The sequence below is a fragment of the Passer montanus genome, unplaced genomic scaffold (genome assembly GCF_014805655.1).
Source record: "Passer montanus isolate IOZ18808 unplaced genomic scaffold, ASM1480565v1 scaffold39, whole genome shotgun sequence".
NCBI classification, from domain to species: Eukaryota; Metazoa; Chordata; class Aves; order Passeriformes; family Passeridae; genus Passer; species Passer montanus.
Genome location: NW_024368707.1, coordinates 2,587,974 through 2,606,018, shown reverse-complemented (window position 1 = coordinate 2,606,018; position 18,045 = coordinate 2,587,974). Strand labels below are relative to the sequence as shown.

The 18,045-nt window shown below is 37.7% G+C and overlaps 1 protein-coding gene across 14 annotated transcripts in view; it reads left to right on the top strand.

Moving 5' to 3' along the window:
* The window catches only part of ZBTB20 (zinc finger and BTB domain containing 20), a 473,219-nt gene that overhangs the window by 147,421 nt on the left and 307,753 nt on the right, over positions 1-18,045 (top strand). For all 14 annotated transcript variants that reach the window (XM_039717811.1, XM_039717807.1, XM_039717813.1 and 11 more), the window contains one exon: positions 14,582-14,657. In XM_039717811.1, coding sequence (XP_039573745.1) covers positions 14,604-14,657 — 54 coding nt within the window. In that variant the 5' untranslated portion in view covers positions 14,582-14,603. The remainder of the gene's footprint in view (positions 1-14,581; positions 14,658-18,045) is intronic.

Sequence of the window (18,045 nt, the reverse complement as noted above, 5' to 3'; positions counted from 1 at the left end):
AGGTAGTACATTATTTTTTTCTTCGCCCTTTTACTAGTGCTACCCAAATTATTATTATGGAGCTTAATTATTGGAGACAAAAAATCACAGTAAGAGGGAGTGTCATGACTACCTGTGTGATGAGCCTGTTAAGATTTGTAGCACAGTAAGATGCTTTTCAGAAACACTGCTTCCCAGAAAAAAGATGTTGTTGAGTGTTAATCCACAGGTGGTGTTCATGTTCTGACTCAGGAAAGAGAAAAAGAAGCTGTTCAGATAATGAAGGGTGTTCTCCAGTGTGGCTGGAATACATTGCTCTGTCTGTGCTTACACTTTTCAGAACCTGTGCACCATTTCTGTGCATGAAGATTGCATGGAAGGCCAGCAGTTCCTTCTGTGATTAAGTGCTTAAACTCTGCAGTACCGGGTGTAAACAGGAGGTATGGGATTATGGGCCAGAATTTTGGTCTCAGTAATGGAATTAGCAGAGAGGAAAACTATCTGCAGATATTTCAGTCATAAGGGATGAGCACAGTACTCTTCCAGAGTGCAAGTGGAAAAGGCAGAAGCCCTGGAAAGGACTGGTTCTTTTAAATTTCCAGTTCTTTAGGCATCTTGAAGCACATGGTGTGGGTTTGCTTAAGGTATAAATGTGTTGTCAGGTTGGGGTTACTACATTACAATCCTTTGAGTCACATGGTTAGGAAGGAAAAGAAAAGAAATATGGAAGTGGAAAATGAAGTTTGTTGTACACAGTAGTCAGCATTCACACATCGCTGTCACACTGTGTGACCTGAGGTATTGCAGTTATTTCCTCTGTAGGTATCAGTTACCATTTTACTGACAGCTTCTGGAAAAGTGATGGTATTGGCTAATGGAGCAATCATACTGCTTGTCAGAGAGGAAAAATTATTTTTAGACTTGTCTTTTATAACAACACCCTTAAATGGTTGATGATGCCTAAAAGAGGCAACACAGAAGTTAAACTGTTATTTCACATAGCCTATTTTTCCAACAGAAATAAGAAAAAAAATCTCATAAAATGTGGGAAGGACACTACATATTCACTCCCAGTCTACTGTTTTAGATTCCCACTCAAAACTTGGTAGCTTCCAGGGGTGCATTTCAGTCCTGGGGCACCTCCTGTCTTGAAGACCATGGTGTGTTGTACCCTGTCCATTCTCTTAGAGTGGCTGCACCATTCCCCCTCCACTGCTCAGCAGCAATTACTCTTTGATGCAGGAGCTGTAGCCTAGGTTTTTGTGACCATCTGTGATGTTAATAAGAGAATCTCTCGTCTATGCTACCTTTCCCATGAGAAAAATTATTTGCTGATTGAGCCAATATCCAGCCCATTGCTAACCAATTCATTAAAGCTTTCAGATTATGGTCAGCTGTTCTCCACCTCAAGCAGTTGAAGTATGTACTAATGAATGGCTGTTCAGCAACTTCAGATTGTTCATGTAGTCTTGAAGTCACCTATTTAACCTTTCCCTTATAATGGTCACATCTGAATGTGCCTTGCACTATTGACACAGTTATGTGATTTCTGAAGCCAGAAGCAGATTGAAGTTGCAGAAAGACAAATAATGTAGAAATTAGCTTTTCCCCTTACTTTGAAATCAGAAGGATATTCTGGATATCTTAAGACATTAATAGGTAAAATTACTAGATAGCCAAAATATTAGGAGATTCCTCTAATAACTTTTTTTTTTGGTGTAGTGATGTTTCTTGGCGAAACATAATCTTTGTTCCACCTCAAGAAGGTAATGAGAAAACTACTTCTCATAGGGTTCATTTTTATCAGAATTGCTTAAGGTTGCAGTAGAGGAGAAGAATGCACTTCCAGTAATTTTCAAGAAACAGTTAGTTAGCATTGGAATTTAAGTTTTCTGTGGATTTCTGTTGTGGTTGTTTGACTTCTTGACTAAGAAGGTGTTACCTCTCACTGAAGTATTTCCTGGGTTCTGAGTTATTTATAAATCCAGTTCTGTGGTGCTTAAGATATGAACTTGTATTGTTGGTTCTGTGTGGGGGAAATTAATATCTCTCTCTACCCCTACTTATTTCCTTTTTTTTTTTTTAATTTTATTAAGTTTATAGGAATCAACCTTTTTATTCAGGGTGATAAGCCTTTAGCAAATCTGGTTGAAATTGATAAATGAAGAGTACTAGTGAGAGGAGGTATTCAGGCAGCACAATTCTAGCCTTACAGAAACCAAGAGAAAAAGCTGGGGTCCAGAGACAGGATATCTTTAGTTATTCCAGGCTCAACCAATGATTTGCTCTATGACCTTTGGCAAACCACTTGTCTCTTTATGCAGTAAGAAAATACTGATTGATTAAATTGATCTCTGTGTGGGATGAGGGTAATTTTCAGATTCCTGACTGAGGATCTCAGGGTTCTTTATTGCCAAATACTGAGAAGGTAGAAGGTAGTGGTAAACAGGCTGTCAATATTTTCTGAAGATATGCTGTCATTCGCCTTGATAATGATTCATACTGAAAGATTTAGGCAGGTTCTGCTGTTTGAATAATTCAGGTGAAAATGTTTTTCTGATTCCCGGACAGTTTCGACTGTACAGCTTGAAGAAAGGAGACCTAAGATCATTTGCAGGATTGAAAGGTTTACCTGAACACTACCTTTCCATTAATAAGATACCCAGAAAATTAGGAGAGATTTGTTTAACTCTTCCTATACTATCTGTGACTTACTGAAATTTGCCATAAGAGAAACAGATTACCTAATTTTACTTGCTTGGGTGTTTTTTGGTCATACACTGGCAAATTTGTGAAAAGTAAAGCACAAAGGCTTTTTTCATTCCTGTCACCTGTCTGTAATGTATGCTGGAGCCTTCTTTTCTTATTTGATCATGGGGTGCAACACATGAGCCATGCAGTGAGAAGCTGGGTGTTAGCATCAGTTACAGAAAACAAGTATTTAAAAGTCTGGTAAATCAAGCCAGCTTAAAAGCAAACCTTTACGAGACTGGCATTCATTAACAATACATATAGCAAATATTTCTTAATCATTATTAGCTATTACCACTGCATATTCAAACAGCTGGTTGTTAACAATCCCATATTTTCCCAAGCATTGCTTAAAAACTTGCATCTAGAATATTAACAAACAGTATTTTGACCAGTTGGAAGAATAAAAATCACTCTGTTTCTTAGCACCTTTAAGTTTAACATTAGATATAATCATCCAGTGTTCTGCACCCACCAAACCAGAAGCTGTCCACAATACCTTCCAGCAAAATAGTATTGTAGCATTCAAACTGCATTGGGACTGGATAAGAGAAAACAAAAATAAGGATTCCTTAAAAAAACAGTAAAGGAAACTATGACAGCATTATACTTGTAACCTGAACTGTATGAATTTTAAGCTTTCTTTTACAAGCCATATCTGATAAAATGAAAACATGAAATTTGCATAAAACATGACAAAATTTGGGATTGCTACAAATCTTGTCCCTCAGAGATGCCTACAATGTTATGAAAAGAACACCTGCATTTCTTTTATATATGTGTGTGTGTGTATATATATCTCTGTGTGCATAAACGAAAACTTCCGAAGCAAAAGTGCAGAAGTTTCTTTTCAGTCTTCTTCTTCTCCCATCCCTACTTAGTCCTTTCAGACTTTTTCAGAGAAAACAAAAAAAAAAAAAGGCACAATTTCAATTTTTTGGGTTGCAAACTGTCTCTGAAGATGCCTTCCACTTTAATGTTTCTGGCTTCTGGCTTTCAAACAATTGCCGTTTTACCTAAAAGGGCAACATGTTTACAGATTGTATGTGAAATAATTTTCAAGAGTAATGTGTTTTCTGAACATTTCTATTTTTAGCACAGTGATAGCTTAGAGCTAAGAACCCTTCCTGATTGAAACTGTACTTTTAGTAACTTAAGGATAGGGTACTTTCTTTTTTCCTGATATGGACACATCTTACTGTGGGAGACATCCTAGGAAATGAGAGACAATTCTCCTCTTATTCATAGAAGTGAGGCTTCTTTCCCCTCCAACTTGTGTAGTTTTCTATACAGGAACTAATTGGGGTTGCTTCCAGTGCAAAATTAAATCTTGAATGTGCTTTTAGCTGGTTTTGGAGGGGATTTTTTGTTTTATATTTCTGGGGCGTGGGATGGTGCTGGTGAAGTTGTTTTCAGATGAAGTTTAGGAACTGGAAATAAGGTGAGCCAGAGCAGTGTGACTAATGAGTTTTCTGCAGACCATCAGCAAGAGTCTCACCAATGGTGTGTGGACTGTCATCCTGCTTTGAGAGAAATGGTGGTAATGCATGACTCTTCAGAAGTCCTACAAATAGCAGTCTGGAACATTTCATTAGGATTTTAGAGAACAACAAGGGGATGCAGATTTAACAGGCTAATATGTTTAAGTGGCCTTGGTACTGTCTTATGTAAGATGGTAGCTTGCAGAGCTAGGACATAATTCTGTATGCACTGACTGTGTAGTAGTTCCTTCTTTTGGAACGTTAATGTGGCTTAGAACTAAGAAAAATACAAGTTTTCTCCTGAAATTCACATTAGAGATACATTTATTTGTTTTGTGAACATCAGGCCCCACTGTACTGGTTATTTATTACAGCATATTTAATGCAGACTTCCAGTCAATGAGAACAGAAAGGAGATCACTGACTACATAAAACACTAGGCTGGTTTCAGTTATAGCTCAGGAGATGGAAAGTTTCTTTCTTGCCCAAATATGAAGCTCAGTCAGTCAGAAGATATAGAGACATTAATGTCATAGGGCATTGTTAAAGAGTAAAAACTTCAGCTAAAAGAGAGAAATGCATGAGGGAGAGTTTTGTGTCAGATGGCTACAGCAGAAGATCTGGCAGCCGGACTTCAGAGTTCTGCTCCAGCATCTCCAGATCTGTTGGGAGAGTACAGTATCTGTTGTTGGCATCACTGAATCTCTTAATGGAAAGGAAAGCATGTTTCTAAAGAATTTTGGTATTCAAGGAGGAAAGGCTGAATTTGCTTGGAAATTTTAGCCTGTTATTGTACCAACTGATTACAGGGACAGTTGACTACATGTAATTAAAACCAAACCTCCATTCACTTGGCATTAAATAATATGGTATTTTATATAATAGTCTCTATCAGTACACACAGATGCGTAATGAGAATTTATAGGTACATGTGACTCCTAGAATGTTCTTTTTATTGTAAACTATTGCCCTAAATTTTGGCTTCTTATTGTATTTCATTCTTTTGCTTGCTTACATTAGAATAAATATCCAGCAATCTGTAAAAAGGTAGCACAGAGTGGAATAGCAGTTGGTGTTTTGTGTCCTGGCAGGCTTCATGTATTTCACAAGTGCTTTTACTGTGGAAGGTACAGGTTCAAATTTTGTTCCTTATGCATTGTTTAATGGGGCAGAGGGGCAGCAGAGCATGAGATGGTCCTGGCCTGCATTAATTCAGAAAGAGTTCTTCAGCACATGCAAAGAAACTAAGCAGTTCCTCCCTGATAGACCCACTTCCTTTTTATAGTTATTTGTAGAGAAAATGCTTGAAGAGTGCTGAGTTCTTTCTGTGGGAGGTGCAGAGGAGGGAAAAAGAAGAGTTGTAGCTCTTCCATACAAATTACAGGTGGGTTCAGATTTGGTAAATGTGGTAAATGTAGATGAACCTCAGTTAGGACAACAAAGGTCCTGAAGGATCTGTCTTTTTAATTCTTTCAAGGCATATTGAAGAAATAAAAATTTAGTTGTATAATATGTAAATGATCCTTTTTTATATATGAATATTATTTTCACTGTCTCAGCAATTGGGCCTGAAATATTTTTCTGGGCTTCGTTGCAACATAAAGGCATTAGATCAAGAATGTTCCAAAATTCAGATTGGCTGGTATTTGCTTATATCACCATGACTGAATGTTACCAGTTTTAAAATGCTTTTTTTGTTGTTCGGGAAATTTTAAAACAGCTTTGATTTCAAACATGAAACTTGGCAAGTGACTGGTCCACAATGTGTTCTAATCACTTCTGGTATTTTGGAAAAGACTTGAAAAAGATTGAAGTTGTTATTTTATTAGAAATTTAGTTACCAATTGCATATCTGAACTTCTCGTCTTCTTTACCTGGAATGCAATTACTATATGGTCTTGTAGACTTCGCCCAGTGTTAGTGTTAACATGATGGAACTTAATTTTGTGTTTTTCTGTACATGGGTTTTTGTTAGAATTTTTTTTACTGCTAAGAAATTATGTACCAGTTTTAATTCTGTAGTTTGGGTGACCACCAGGAAGATACATTTGATGTCATCTGTTTAAATATAGGTTTTGGAACAAGTTGAATATCCAAACTTTTTTTTTGCTAATAATAACATTCTGTTGTATGTTAGGTGTGTTTCTGGTTTTTTTGTAGGGCAAATGGAGCCAGAGTGAATTTTAGTCTTGGATCTTTGAGCAATTCAATTATTTCAGAAGCTGTACAAACCTGAGCTCATACCATGTACTCCTCATTTTCAGTATCTGAAGCAAAGATAAATACTACATAGATTTAAGTGTGTGCACTCAATATCTCAAGGTCCCTGGAATAACTACAAATATAATTTGTAATGGACCATGCCAACAGGATGCTGAGGTCTCTGAATCCAGTCCTGCAATATATTTAAATATACTTTGTCTTCAGAAAATAGTAGCCATTCTTTCCAAAAATCCATTTCAAACTTATCTAGGCATAATGCTGTTGCTTTTTTACCTAGATTTTGCAGGATGTGGCTGACAGTATAAAAATAATTTTCTTGTTATTACTAATATTGAAAGTAAATGGAAGATTGTTTTCTCCTTTTTTCTTCCAGATATTATTTCCTGTTCTGACACAGTGATCAGTTTAAATCATTGTTGATATATTCTCCTTTTTCTTCTGCATTGTTTTTGGGGAAAAAATTACAATAGAGCTTTGCCAAATCACAGTGCAGGAGCTGAACTTCCCTGAACTTTTATATAGTTCCAGCTGGGTTTGAATTTCTCTTCTTGTAGGATGATGTCTAATTAAACAAGAATTACATATATGGACTTTATTGGGAGATATTGGAGAGCTTGCATCAAAGTTACATTAAAAGTTCAAGCAGCAGATTTGCAGTACAGTCTAAAGGTCTCCACGTCCTCTGGTATTAAATTTGCAAAGATTTCTGAGATGAATGAAATTGGAGGGGGTTGGTAGCATTGTTCCTGCAATATTGAATCTCAATAGCCTGTACAATAAGATATTGTTCAGTATCCTCCTTGGGCCTTGAGCTTAATATGGCAGTTACATAAACTGAAATAATGTGAAAATTCTGGGCATGGTTTGTTCATGACATTGTGCAAGATGTAGCTGGTTTTGGGCTTCAGGTTAAAGGCCTTCTGTCAGAAACATAAATAATGTGCTGAGGTAAAAGACTGCATTGATTTGTACCTTCTGCATATGGTGGAATAAAATCTGTCCATGTGTAATCTGGACGAGTCTTGATACCACTTGTGATGCACCTGCTTGTATGAACTCAAAACTTAGCCTGTAGTCCTGACTTTGCTTTTTATTAATTTTATTTACTCTTAAAAAGATAGCATGCCCCTTTCTTACCCATGAGAATTCCAAGTTCCTCCCAAGATTGGCCTGTGGGGATAAGGCTTCTGCTAAGGGTAGCTTAACAGCGATGGACCTACTGTCCCTCTAAAGTCTGTTGGAGCCACAGAAGCCACACTTGGACTTGCTGCTCTAGAGACCTGAAGTAGATATTGGCACCTCTGATTCTTTCCACTTCTCTGACATGAGACCCACAAATTCATGCCTCTCTGCTAATACACTTCCCTCACTGTCTCTCCTCCTGTGAAGAAAGTGTCACACCTTCATCCTATTCCCTTCTCTGCCTGCAGCAAGGCAGGAAAATTGAAGCTTTGCAGTGTGAACAAGGCAGATTCTCACAGTGAAGACAGAGGAAAGGGTGCTGGTCAGGGAGAGGAGATGGGCTTAGGCTGCTGTGTGATGGTAGAAGAAATACTGGAGAAGATCAAAGGTCCCAAAACAATAGATGATGGATTTCATAGGTGGTTGAGATTACCAGGTACAGTCTCCTGATGTCACATGTCAAGACAATGACCATGAGCAATAAGTCAAGAGGAGGAGTTGTGACAACATTCCTAAATTTCTTACAGCTGAAAACGTGTAGTTTTTGCTTACTCACTCAGTTTTGCTGTCTCAAGAAAGAACATTAAAAGTTATTTTGGCCTTATTCTTGAAGGGGCACAAGTAAGCAGAGGCTGTGGTTCTGGGTGTGTGTTCTCCACACAAGGAAAGGGAAAGAGGCAGGATATAGTGAACTTCACATCCTGCTGATACGGATGAGTTTATCCTGGAAATAGTCAACTGCTATGTTTAATTGCTCAACATTTTGGAATAGCTGGACTTCCACATAAAGGTTTATCACTTTGACCTTCTCTGCCATATGTCCCATGAGATTTGTGTGCATTGCCCTGGGGTTTTTAATTTCATCTAAGTACATTACTTTTCATCTGGGATCTTGCCCTTTCACAGGTACGGGTCAGGCTGAATTTTTTTTGGGGCAAATCTGTGAAGGAAGTGGAGAGGTAGTACCCACAGGGTCTCTGTGACGATAGCTCAATGTCATCTCCTGTACCAGAAATCAGCAACAAAATGGCTTTAGCTGTGCAGGACAGTGGAAATTCAGGAAGTACAACTAGAAGAGTCCCTTGTTTCCACAGAAGACTTTAAGGATGTCATATGTGATTACTCTAAACATTAAAATTTTAATCATTAGTACTGACATTCTGAGAAAATAGGCCAGATGATTGTCCCTTACCACAGCGACTGAAATATATTATTTTATTTTGCTTTCCAAGGGAGCCAGTTTCACAGCTAGGTTGTACCAGTGCACAGTAACATGATGAAGTCAAGCAAAGATAATGAAAACCTTCTATTTCTGAGTTTGAAACAAAATTCTGTATTGGTTTTTGATAACTTTTTTTACATTTTAAGATACGTTAAATACCACATTGTTCTGGTTCATGCACACCTTCATTATTTGGATCTTACAATTTTGATACCTTTCACATTTGATGAATTTCTTTTTTCTGAATCATCTGTTTTGGATGCTGTCAATATTTACATTCTTTTTGTCATCTTTAATGAATCTATATAGTGATGATAATTCTAGCACCTTTTGCTCAGCATCAGAGTAGATTCTTCTTTCTATTCTTTTGTAATACTATTGATTAATAACTCATTGCTTCCTATTCTCAGACAGTTTTTATCCATCTTATTGTAATAGTATTCAGACCATAATTCTCTGGTGCCTCTGTGAGCTTCCTGTGTGGTATGGTGTCAAAGGACTTGCTAGAATCCAAACAAATTATATCCACCACATTTCCTTTATCCGCCCAGTTTGTCACCGCACTGAAATACCCATTACAATGAAACATTTATTGATGTAAGTTTCTCTGTTAAACCAGAATAAATGTGAAGGTTCTGTTGTGATTATGTGATAGAGCCTGCTTCTTAACAGGTATTATCATTTTATGCACTAAAGATAATATGAGCCATGGGAGATGATACCATTCAGCAGGAGCAGTGAGGCTGTGAAGATCAAAGTATTATGAACCTTGAAAAGAAGTGGGAGAAGCTTATATGCTACAATAGCTTGTAAAGGGCATAAGTAAAGTCTTCAAGCTGTATTCCAAGAGATGCTCAGCAAATATCAGCTTCAGAGCTGCTTCACAAAAAAAGCTGTATCTTTAGAGAAAGAATTGTTTGGGCAAGGCCTCATGAAAGCTGCATGCTGTCACTGTTCCTGTTCCTTGGGAACATAAACAGGATCTAGGGACAGCTTGTGCAAGAAAACAGTTGGAATAAGGAATATCATGGTTTTCAGCAGCCAACTTGATTACCATCATCGCCCCTGCGTAGGAGAAAATCTTCAAGAGGTATTTAGAAGGATGCTGGGTCCCACCTAACTATAATAGAACTACCCATTAAACTCCTAAACATTGGGAGTCCAGGTCAGATCCTAAGTGCAGTTACAGAGACCAACTCGTCTGTGGGTTGAGAAGTTCAGCTTCTCATGTGCTTTCACAGCTGGGCTTCTCAAGTGCTTGTTGCTAACTCTGTTATCAGGAGGAATAAATGAGGGGGATGGACTGTGCTGTTAAGGGATCCAATATGTTTAATAGGTTTGAAGGCCCTTATGGAGAAATTGTATCCAGTACCTGTTTCCAAGTGACCATTAGAGTGGATTGTGCATTGCAGCTTTTATACAGTTGATTCTCTCTAACTTTTTGAAAGTGAGATTTCAAGGAGTCTTAGTCTTCGCCCAAAGGCAGGTTTTATCATACCTGAACAAAAAAAAAGTTCAGATACTTTTGGGGATATGGGGTGTGTGTGACTTGCAGCCAAAAATACATCTTTTTCCTGATTAAAATGCTTTTCTAGCTGAAACACCCATGGTTTGGAAATTAAAATTTGTAATGGGTGTCATCTTCTCTGAGAAAGTAAACTTGGAGGATGAATGCCATGAGGAAGACAAAAATCTCAGTGGGCATTCTTCTTTGCAGTAAACCAATAACAGATGGAGATTTACAATTTTGACAAAGAAACCTTCAATCTCCTGTTGTCCATTCCTGCAGTGGGAGGAACCCTTGATCCCAGCACAGTGATGTAGATTGTCCTCTGCTCCCATTCCTCCAGATTACAAAGCCCCCCAGGTTTCTCCCATCAACAGCCCTGTGACTCTGGTTTGAGCCACAAATGGCTATGAGTTCGAAGGCACAGCTGGAAATAACCTAAATTACAGCATATTTTTGAAAGTGTAGTAAGACCTCCTATTCAAACTTTTTGGGAGGATTTTTCAAGCACTGCTATTACTTTTTTTTTTTCCTTTTTTTTCTCTCCACTCAGGACAAGGAACAGGTGACAAAAGTAAAGCTGTTTATACAGAGTTAATACCAACTAAAGTGCATTCACCTAAAAAAAGCAGTAAAGTAGTGCCATATCTGTGTTGATAAGATTTGCTCTTTTGTTTTACCAGTGAATATGAACGGAGTATTGTGCTGGTGTGTCTATACTGGTTCCAATTTCAGAGTTTGTTGCTAGATGCGGTATCTGTACAATTGAGTTTCCTTTTTCATTTCTGTGACACAATTATTCTGGGCCATATCCTAGAGTAATTATTTAGATTCGGAAGTTGGATTGAGGTCTCTTAACTGGCCCATGAGTATTTTTGAATATTGTCTTCAAGGTAAAGGGCTTATTTTTTTGTTTGAGTGTGTCCATTTGTCTCCCAGTGCCCTCCCTTTCCCTTATACCCTGGTTGTTGAAGACAAGTTCCTTAATATTATCAATGAGGTTTTTTCTTGAGTAAGGACATTAGTATTTTACTTTATTTGAATAGTTACTTGTGGCAGTGGCTTCATTGTTGATTTCCAGTTCAAGAAGTGAGCTTGAAAAAGATCAGTTGACTGAGGTTGTAATTTCTATATCTAGAAATTTCTAAAGATATCAAAAAGTGTTGTATTCTCCTCTAGTCTTCCTTCTCTTCGTAACTAATCAGCTATGTATGAATCTAACTGACCTGCTCCAGCTGACTTAAGTTACTCAAGAAAAATCAAAGCTTTACAGATATGGAACTTTTTTATTGCTAAGAGTTTGTAGAAGGCTGACATCTTCTGAAATGTTTCCTGATAAAAAATTACATGTTTTTCCCTTCCCTTTAATTTTTTAGATTGACGGAATCTGATTCTTATCAAAGTGGGGAATTAGACCATAACCGTGAGTCAGGCAAAGTAGAGTCATGCAAGTCGTGGAATATTGCTAATGAGCTTCAGTCATTGTAGAATTGGTAGCTTTGCTCTCATAGTTTTCACACTCTGCATAAGCTTTATGCCAAGAAGGTTTGTGAGAAAGCAAAGTGAAACCTGTTTACCTTCTGATATTTTGTTTTTAAAGCCTTTACTAAGAGGCAACACTTGCCTTGTTTTTAACACTTTACTCATGTGCCTTGTTCCTGACCCGTCATACTCCTCATTCTTGCAATTCCAGCTCTTGGGCTTCTCTCAAGCAGAAGTTCATTGTTCTTGAGCCATGCCTCTTTTCTTTCCACAAGGGGATTAGGGCACCCCTTTCACTTAACAATCATGATCTCCTGCCCCACAAGTGTTATGCATCCTCACCTGTGCATAGGAAGGCAAGCTCTTACAGAGAGCTTTTTCTGAGGCTCTGTTTCTTGTATTAGAGGAATCACAGTGCGTGCTAAGTATGCCTGCCTTGAGGAGAGGGACCACTTTATCTGCAGGCACTGTGTCCTCGGGCTGACTTACAGAGTGATGCCAAATGTTGCATTCTCTCCTTTCCCTTTCATAGGCAAAGCACAAAAGACTTGAGCTAAAAAACACTAGGAAGATACACTGAAGAGCAGTTGTCAGGATTGTGCCCAGCATGGGAAGGAGGTGCTGTGTCTTTGTGCTTTGACAAGAGACACCCATGTGTTTCCTTGTTCTCTACAAAAAAAATTTGAAATTTTGGACAAAATTCACTGTGGTCAAGTCCATGCACCAATTTATTCCTATTTAGGTCATTGGAATAGGGCTTCAGCGGTGCAGTCTCTATACTGGCTCTCTGCACAGGAATACATTTCACCCTCAGTGAATGCTCTTTGTTTTCTCAGTTGAGGTCAGTTTTTCATTGCATTCATTAGAAGAAATAGCTTTGGATTTTAAATACTGCTGCCTTTCTCCTTCCCTGCCAGCAAGCCAGCATTACAGTCCTGAAGATGTTAGAAAAGGGGTAAATTTGGAAGGGGAAGAAAGTAAAAGAAATGGAAGTTCAAAGGCTGAAACTGTTATCCCGTATGTGGCACTTGTGCTGTTGCCTGCTGCTGATGACTTACCCATTTTTTGCCTGAATTTCTTCACTGTTTGTCTACCTTATTAGATGTCAATCAGGAGAAAGAAGGAAAATTGCTTGATATAAGGTTGTCTAAAGGAAGAGGAGCAGAGGAACATGTGTCTCAGGTGGTTCCTTCAGGAAAAATTTCATCCAAACCTATAAAGGTTATCTTGTGGCAGCATCATCCTAGTGCCTCTATCAGGGGTCTCTCATTCATTCAAATGCTCAAGAATTGTTTCTGGTTCTTCCTGTTCTGTCCCCGTCTGTGCTTTCTGTTTTGCCTCCTGCTCTTCAATACCTCTGACCCTGACAGACTGGAAAACTTAAACCTACAGAGAAGTTTGTGAGCTCATTTTTGTTTGTGGTATTGGTGTGTGTATGAACATGTTTGTGTGACAGTATTTTGTTTGGTATGGTGCATTTTATTTTAAAGATCCATAAGGACGGATCGAGAAGCCTCATATAACACTGACATCTGAGGAATTGTATTTTTACTTACGGGAGAACAAAGTAAAATTACACATAGGAATTGCTCCCAGCCTGTGGTACATTTAAAAACAGTATTAGATTTGCATCTGGGATTTATGTGACCATCTCTTTGAGTATGCTGCTGGTAAGGAGAATAGCTTTGACTTTGAATGGGGTAAATTAGACAAGTTCTACTGTCACCTTTTAAAAATAAAATTTAATGAAGTTTTGATTTGTTCCTTTAATGAGTCATTGGTACATTGTATGTGTCTGTGTATAGTGCTGTATGGTTTGTTATTACGAGGCCAAATCCTGACAACTTATTGCAAAATTGTTTTAATTTATTATTAATATTTTTTTGTTTTTCTCGTTTCTCCTGGTTTTGGAGCCTTTATAATTAGATATAATTAAAACCACAGGTTTTAAACTCCAGTCTAACATTTAAACTCATATTTATGGTACAACCCCTGGAGTTTTATTGTCATTCTAACTATTTCAACTGCATTTTGAAAAAAATATTTTTTTGCATCTGTTCGAATGCTGTGTCTGCAGCTATCACTTCTTAATCATCTGTTTTGCACAGTAATGTGACATTTATTTTACATGATAAGAAACCACGCAGTTTTATAGTAGAGCTATTTTGTATCCCTTAACAAAGGGTTGCAAGGGACTTTTTGCCTTGTACACTTAAAAAAACAGCTTTACTCTTTCTGAACTTGTCTTCCTCTGCTTCTCCATGCAATAGTCTGAATATGCTGTGTGCTGTAGAACGAATTTGTAAAAAATGTTGTTGGCTGGCATTATGTAAAACCATATTTTCCCTTTTGGTGCGTATGTTCTGGTCCTAGCAATGTCCTTGTTTTGCTGAAATTAACATTTTTATCCTCACAGTCTTTGGTATGTGGTGGTGTTTTTCTGTTTTTTTTAATTGTGGGGGTTTTTTTTAATTAGTATAAGGTTGATTGTTAAAATTAAGTGGCAGAAGGCTTCTTTCCAAATTATTCAGAGATCTTTTGCTGAAGAAATATATTTTGCTACTCTCAATTGCTTTTTTTCCCTTTTTCTTTCATTGCAAACTACTCTGGGAAGAGCTTCTTTTAACAAAAAAAAGGCTACGCTTGACTGATAATGCATTGCTTTGGATGGTGAAACATTATGAAAGTTTAATTTTTAATTAAATCTGAAATACCAATTATAACTGAAAGAGATTTTAACCTGTTTCTTTTCAGACTGCCTGAAGTTACATTGTAGATGCTGAAATCACTGCACCTTAAAAACAAAAAGATTAAGCCACACTGCATTCCTGTAAGTAAAAGCTTTTCCGGTACCTTTTGTCCGTATTTTCCTCTATATGCGTCCAAAGTGTTAGCACAGTAGCTGGTCTTGGATAAAGGTCAGAATCCCCTTGAATGGGATTTAGAAGTTCAAAGGATGTTTTATTTAAAAATTAAAAAGGAACTTACATCTTGCAGATCTTTAATTTCAGAGCACTGAATAGATCATTCTTTCCTGCTTTGTTTTGAATAGTATTAGGAATACTGTGCATCTCTGTTGACTTACAGTTGCTGTCGCTTTGTCAGAGAGGATTTCTGCACGTTGGTGCAGAGATAACAGAAAGTAGCAGAAGATTCCTTATAGCACAAAATACAGTTTATTCTCTTCTCATAATGTCGTAACAAATTCTTCTCCTTTGTATGAGAAAAAAAACAAACAACTTTCTGATGACATCACAGGGGACTTCAGCTGCTTTAGGGTGCAGATGAAGGCAGAAATGCCTAATTCATCTCCGCTGTGACACAACAAAACAGTCAAAATAACATCTATGTCTCAGCAAGAAAGGCGTTTTTTTCTAAGAGCATAGTTATTCTATAAATGCAAGTCAGATTGCACATCACTCTAGTCTACTCTTATTCAGAATCTGTTCATTGAATGTATTTGGGTTAGTAATTAAGATTTGGAACTTCAGTGACTGAACAACAGGCATGCAAAAGAGGATTGGAAAATATAGCAGATTCAGATACTCTTAATTAAATGAAATAACAAATGAAAAAAAAGAAGAAAGAAGGAAAGAAGGAAAAGATCGATTTCAGTTGAACAGTACAAAGCTGTGGAATATTACAAAGCAAAGTCAGTTTGTTTTCTTGTTTAAGATCAAAATGTGCAGTCTCTAATGAAATCCAGAGCCTTCTTCCAAAGTGGTACTTTGATACTTCAGTTTTAAAATATTTTAACTATTAGAGGGGGTTTATCATGCCTTTACCACCACACCCCTCATCCCCTTTTTTTAATATATTTTAATGTTTTATTGTAATCTAGCTGAAGGGTACAGTTACACTGTGGGCAGCTAAAGCCTTCCCCTCCAGCACACAGTGCCAAGCATGACTCAGACAGGCAGATTGTGCCATTCTGGCTCTACTCCACTGTGTTTTTACATTACTGGCAAGGGCCATGCCATTGTGTTGTTTAAATATTGTGTATTAACTGCAGGCTGTGGCCAGTGAATGGTATTTAACATTTTCTGCTCTTTATTGCTGAATGTGAGCAGCTTCCCTGGCCACCAGAGGTTAACCTTGCAATTACACTGGTGAGCTGAGTTGAGAACAGTCACGGATTTCCTGGGTCCAGCAGCAATTTATAGGGAGGTGTTCAGGGAAAAATGGGGGAACTCTTCTGAGTCTGTGAGTAGCAAATTTTATGCTTGTCTTGCAATTTAGTGTGAACAACCAGGAAAATTTTTGTTGGAAAGCAGGAGTAATTCTCTTTCCAAAATGCAGCAGCAGTGTAAGAGTGAATTAAGGCAAGTTCTTTGAATCCTTAGGATCCAGATGGTCACTAAGTCCTGCACGGAGAGCCCAAGACAAAATAAGAGTATCAATTGGTGCTGGCTGGGATGAGCTTTTTTTAGGTATATGAGACTCTAGATTTTGAAGGGAAAATAAATACACAAGTGTAAAACTCATGCTCAGGACATATTTTTGGTTTCCTTTTTTAATCAAGAGTGTCAAGTGCATTCACACACAGATGTTGAGCAGCTTTCTCAAGGTCCAAGTAAATCAGTGGGCAAAGTAGGAATGGAATGTGGGATTATGACTCCTAAGACTGTTCTGCTTAGGTCTTCTTTCCATTCCATGAAGTAAAGGCCCATATTTTTAATCCTTGAGTTTCTTGTCCTAACAGCTAAAAAAAACCCAGAAACAAACAAAAAAAAGAAATTACAACAACAACAACAAAACTTATTAACACCCCCCCCCTTTTAAGCTTGTAGCTGCTTTTAAGTTCTGTAGCCTTGGCATAGCCTGCCTCTGAAATACAGAAGAACAAAGTGAGGAAAGTTTTTCATAAGCATGTATGTCCTGTAAAATGAGGATGTGGTTCTTGGTATACCTTTTGTCCATGTAAATAGTTGCTTGGCACAGTAAAAATAGTGACACTTTCTATAGAGGAAGGTATGCTTTAAGGATTTCTTTTGTTTCCTCTGTTTCCTGTAATCAGGTGTTTCTAATTGTAAGATCCTTAAAAAGGTGAACTTGCTATTTGGGCTTTCCTGTATTAACCGAAAAACGGCAAAGGCAAGCCATATCCTGGTAGTTTCGTTAGTTATTTCGTTAATTAAAGGGTGGAAATCTTGCTTTAATGTAGGGATGTCCCTAAAGTGAATGATTAATATGAGACGAGCCAAATTTTGTCTAATAAAAAATACTTGGTACATGGCATTAGAAGAAGCATTGAGATACACCTGAACATCTGTCAGACAGTTGCATGAAAAACTCCCCTTGCTGAATGTGGTACAGATATTCTCCTAATGCAAAAGGTGTGTGGGCTGGATTCTTGCTCTGTTGGGTTCTCTGAACTGAAATCATCTGGGTTGATAGTCAAGCAGACCTTTTGAAGTCAATGGGACTACTCAAATGCTTAACCTTAAGGATGTGGTTTAGTACTTTCTGTTTGCAACTAACCCCAAATAGGATTAAGCCAAGCACGAGGACGTACCTCTGCTCGCACTCAGTGTCTGCATGATTTTAGAATGAGACAATGACAGCACATATTGTGTGTGAAAGAAAAGTATGTGCTTTCAAAGCAATAGTTTTAGTTATGTTGCCATGGGGTGAGGGCAATAAGGAGTATATGCCATGTTATTTTTGTTAAAAAAGAGGTTGGTTTGTCAAGAATTCAGCTTTACACAGCCTGATTTGATCAGTGACCAAGTGATCTGGTGTTCTAATCTTTATGGATACTGAGTGGATAGTGATACTCATTATGGATAATGAGCGGCATTGGACAAGTCATTTAACCTCACTGTGCCTTGTTCAGCAGATCACTCTTTCAGTCTGGTTCAAAATGATACAGCTATGTGAACATTATTGAATTTGTGAATTTGTGTTTGCAGAGCTCTTAGGAGATAAATAGTAACCATTGTTACTATAAATAAGTATGTTGGGTAGACAAATTATGAGGAACCATACAACCACTCTTGGGGGTGATCTTTCATGAGTCGCTTGTGCCTTTGTTTAATCCCATCACTCAAAAGTAGCAAGGCCAACTCCAATTTACAGGAGTATTTCTCATGTCACTCTCCCCACTTTTGAGTATTTTATTGTTTTTGTTCTCCCTCTGTTTCTTTGCTACTTTGCTCCATGCTGAGTTAACCTTGCATACCAAACTTTATTCCTTTTTTTTTTTTTGCATTATACAG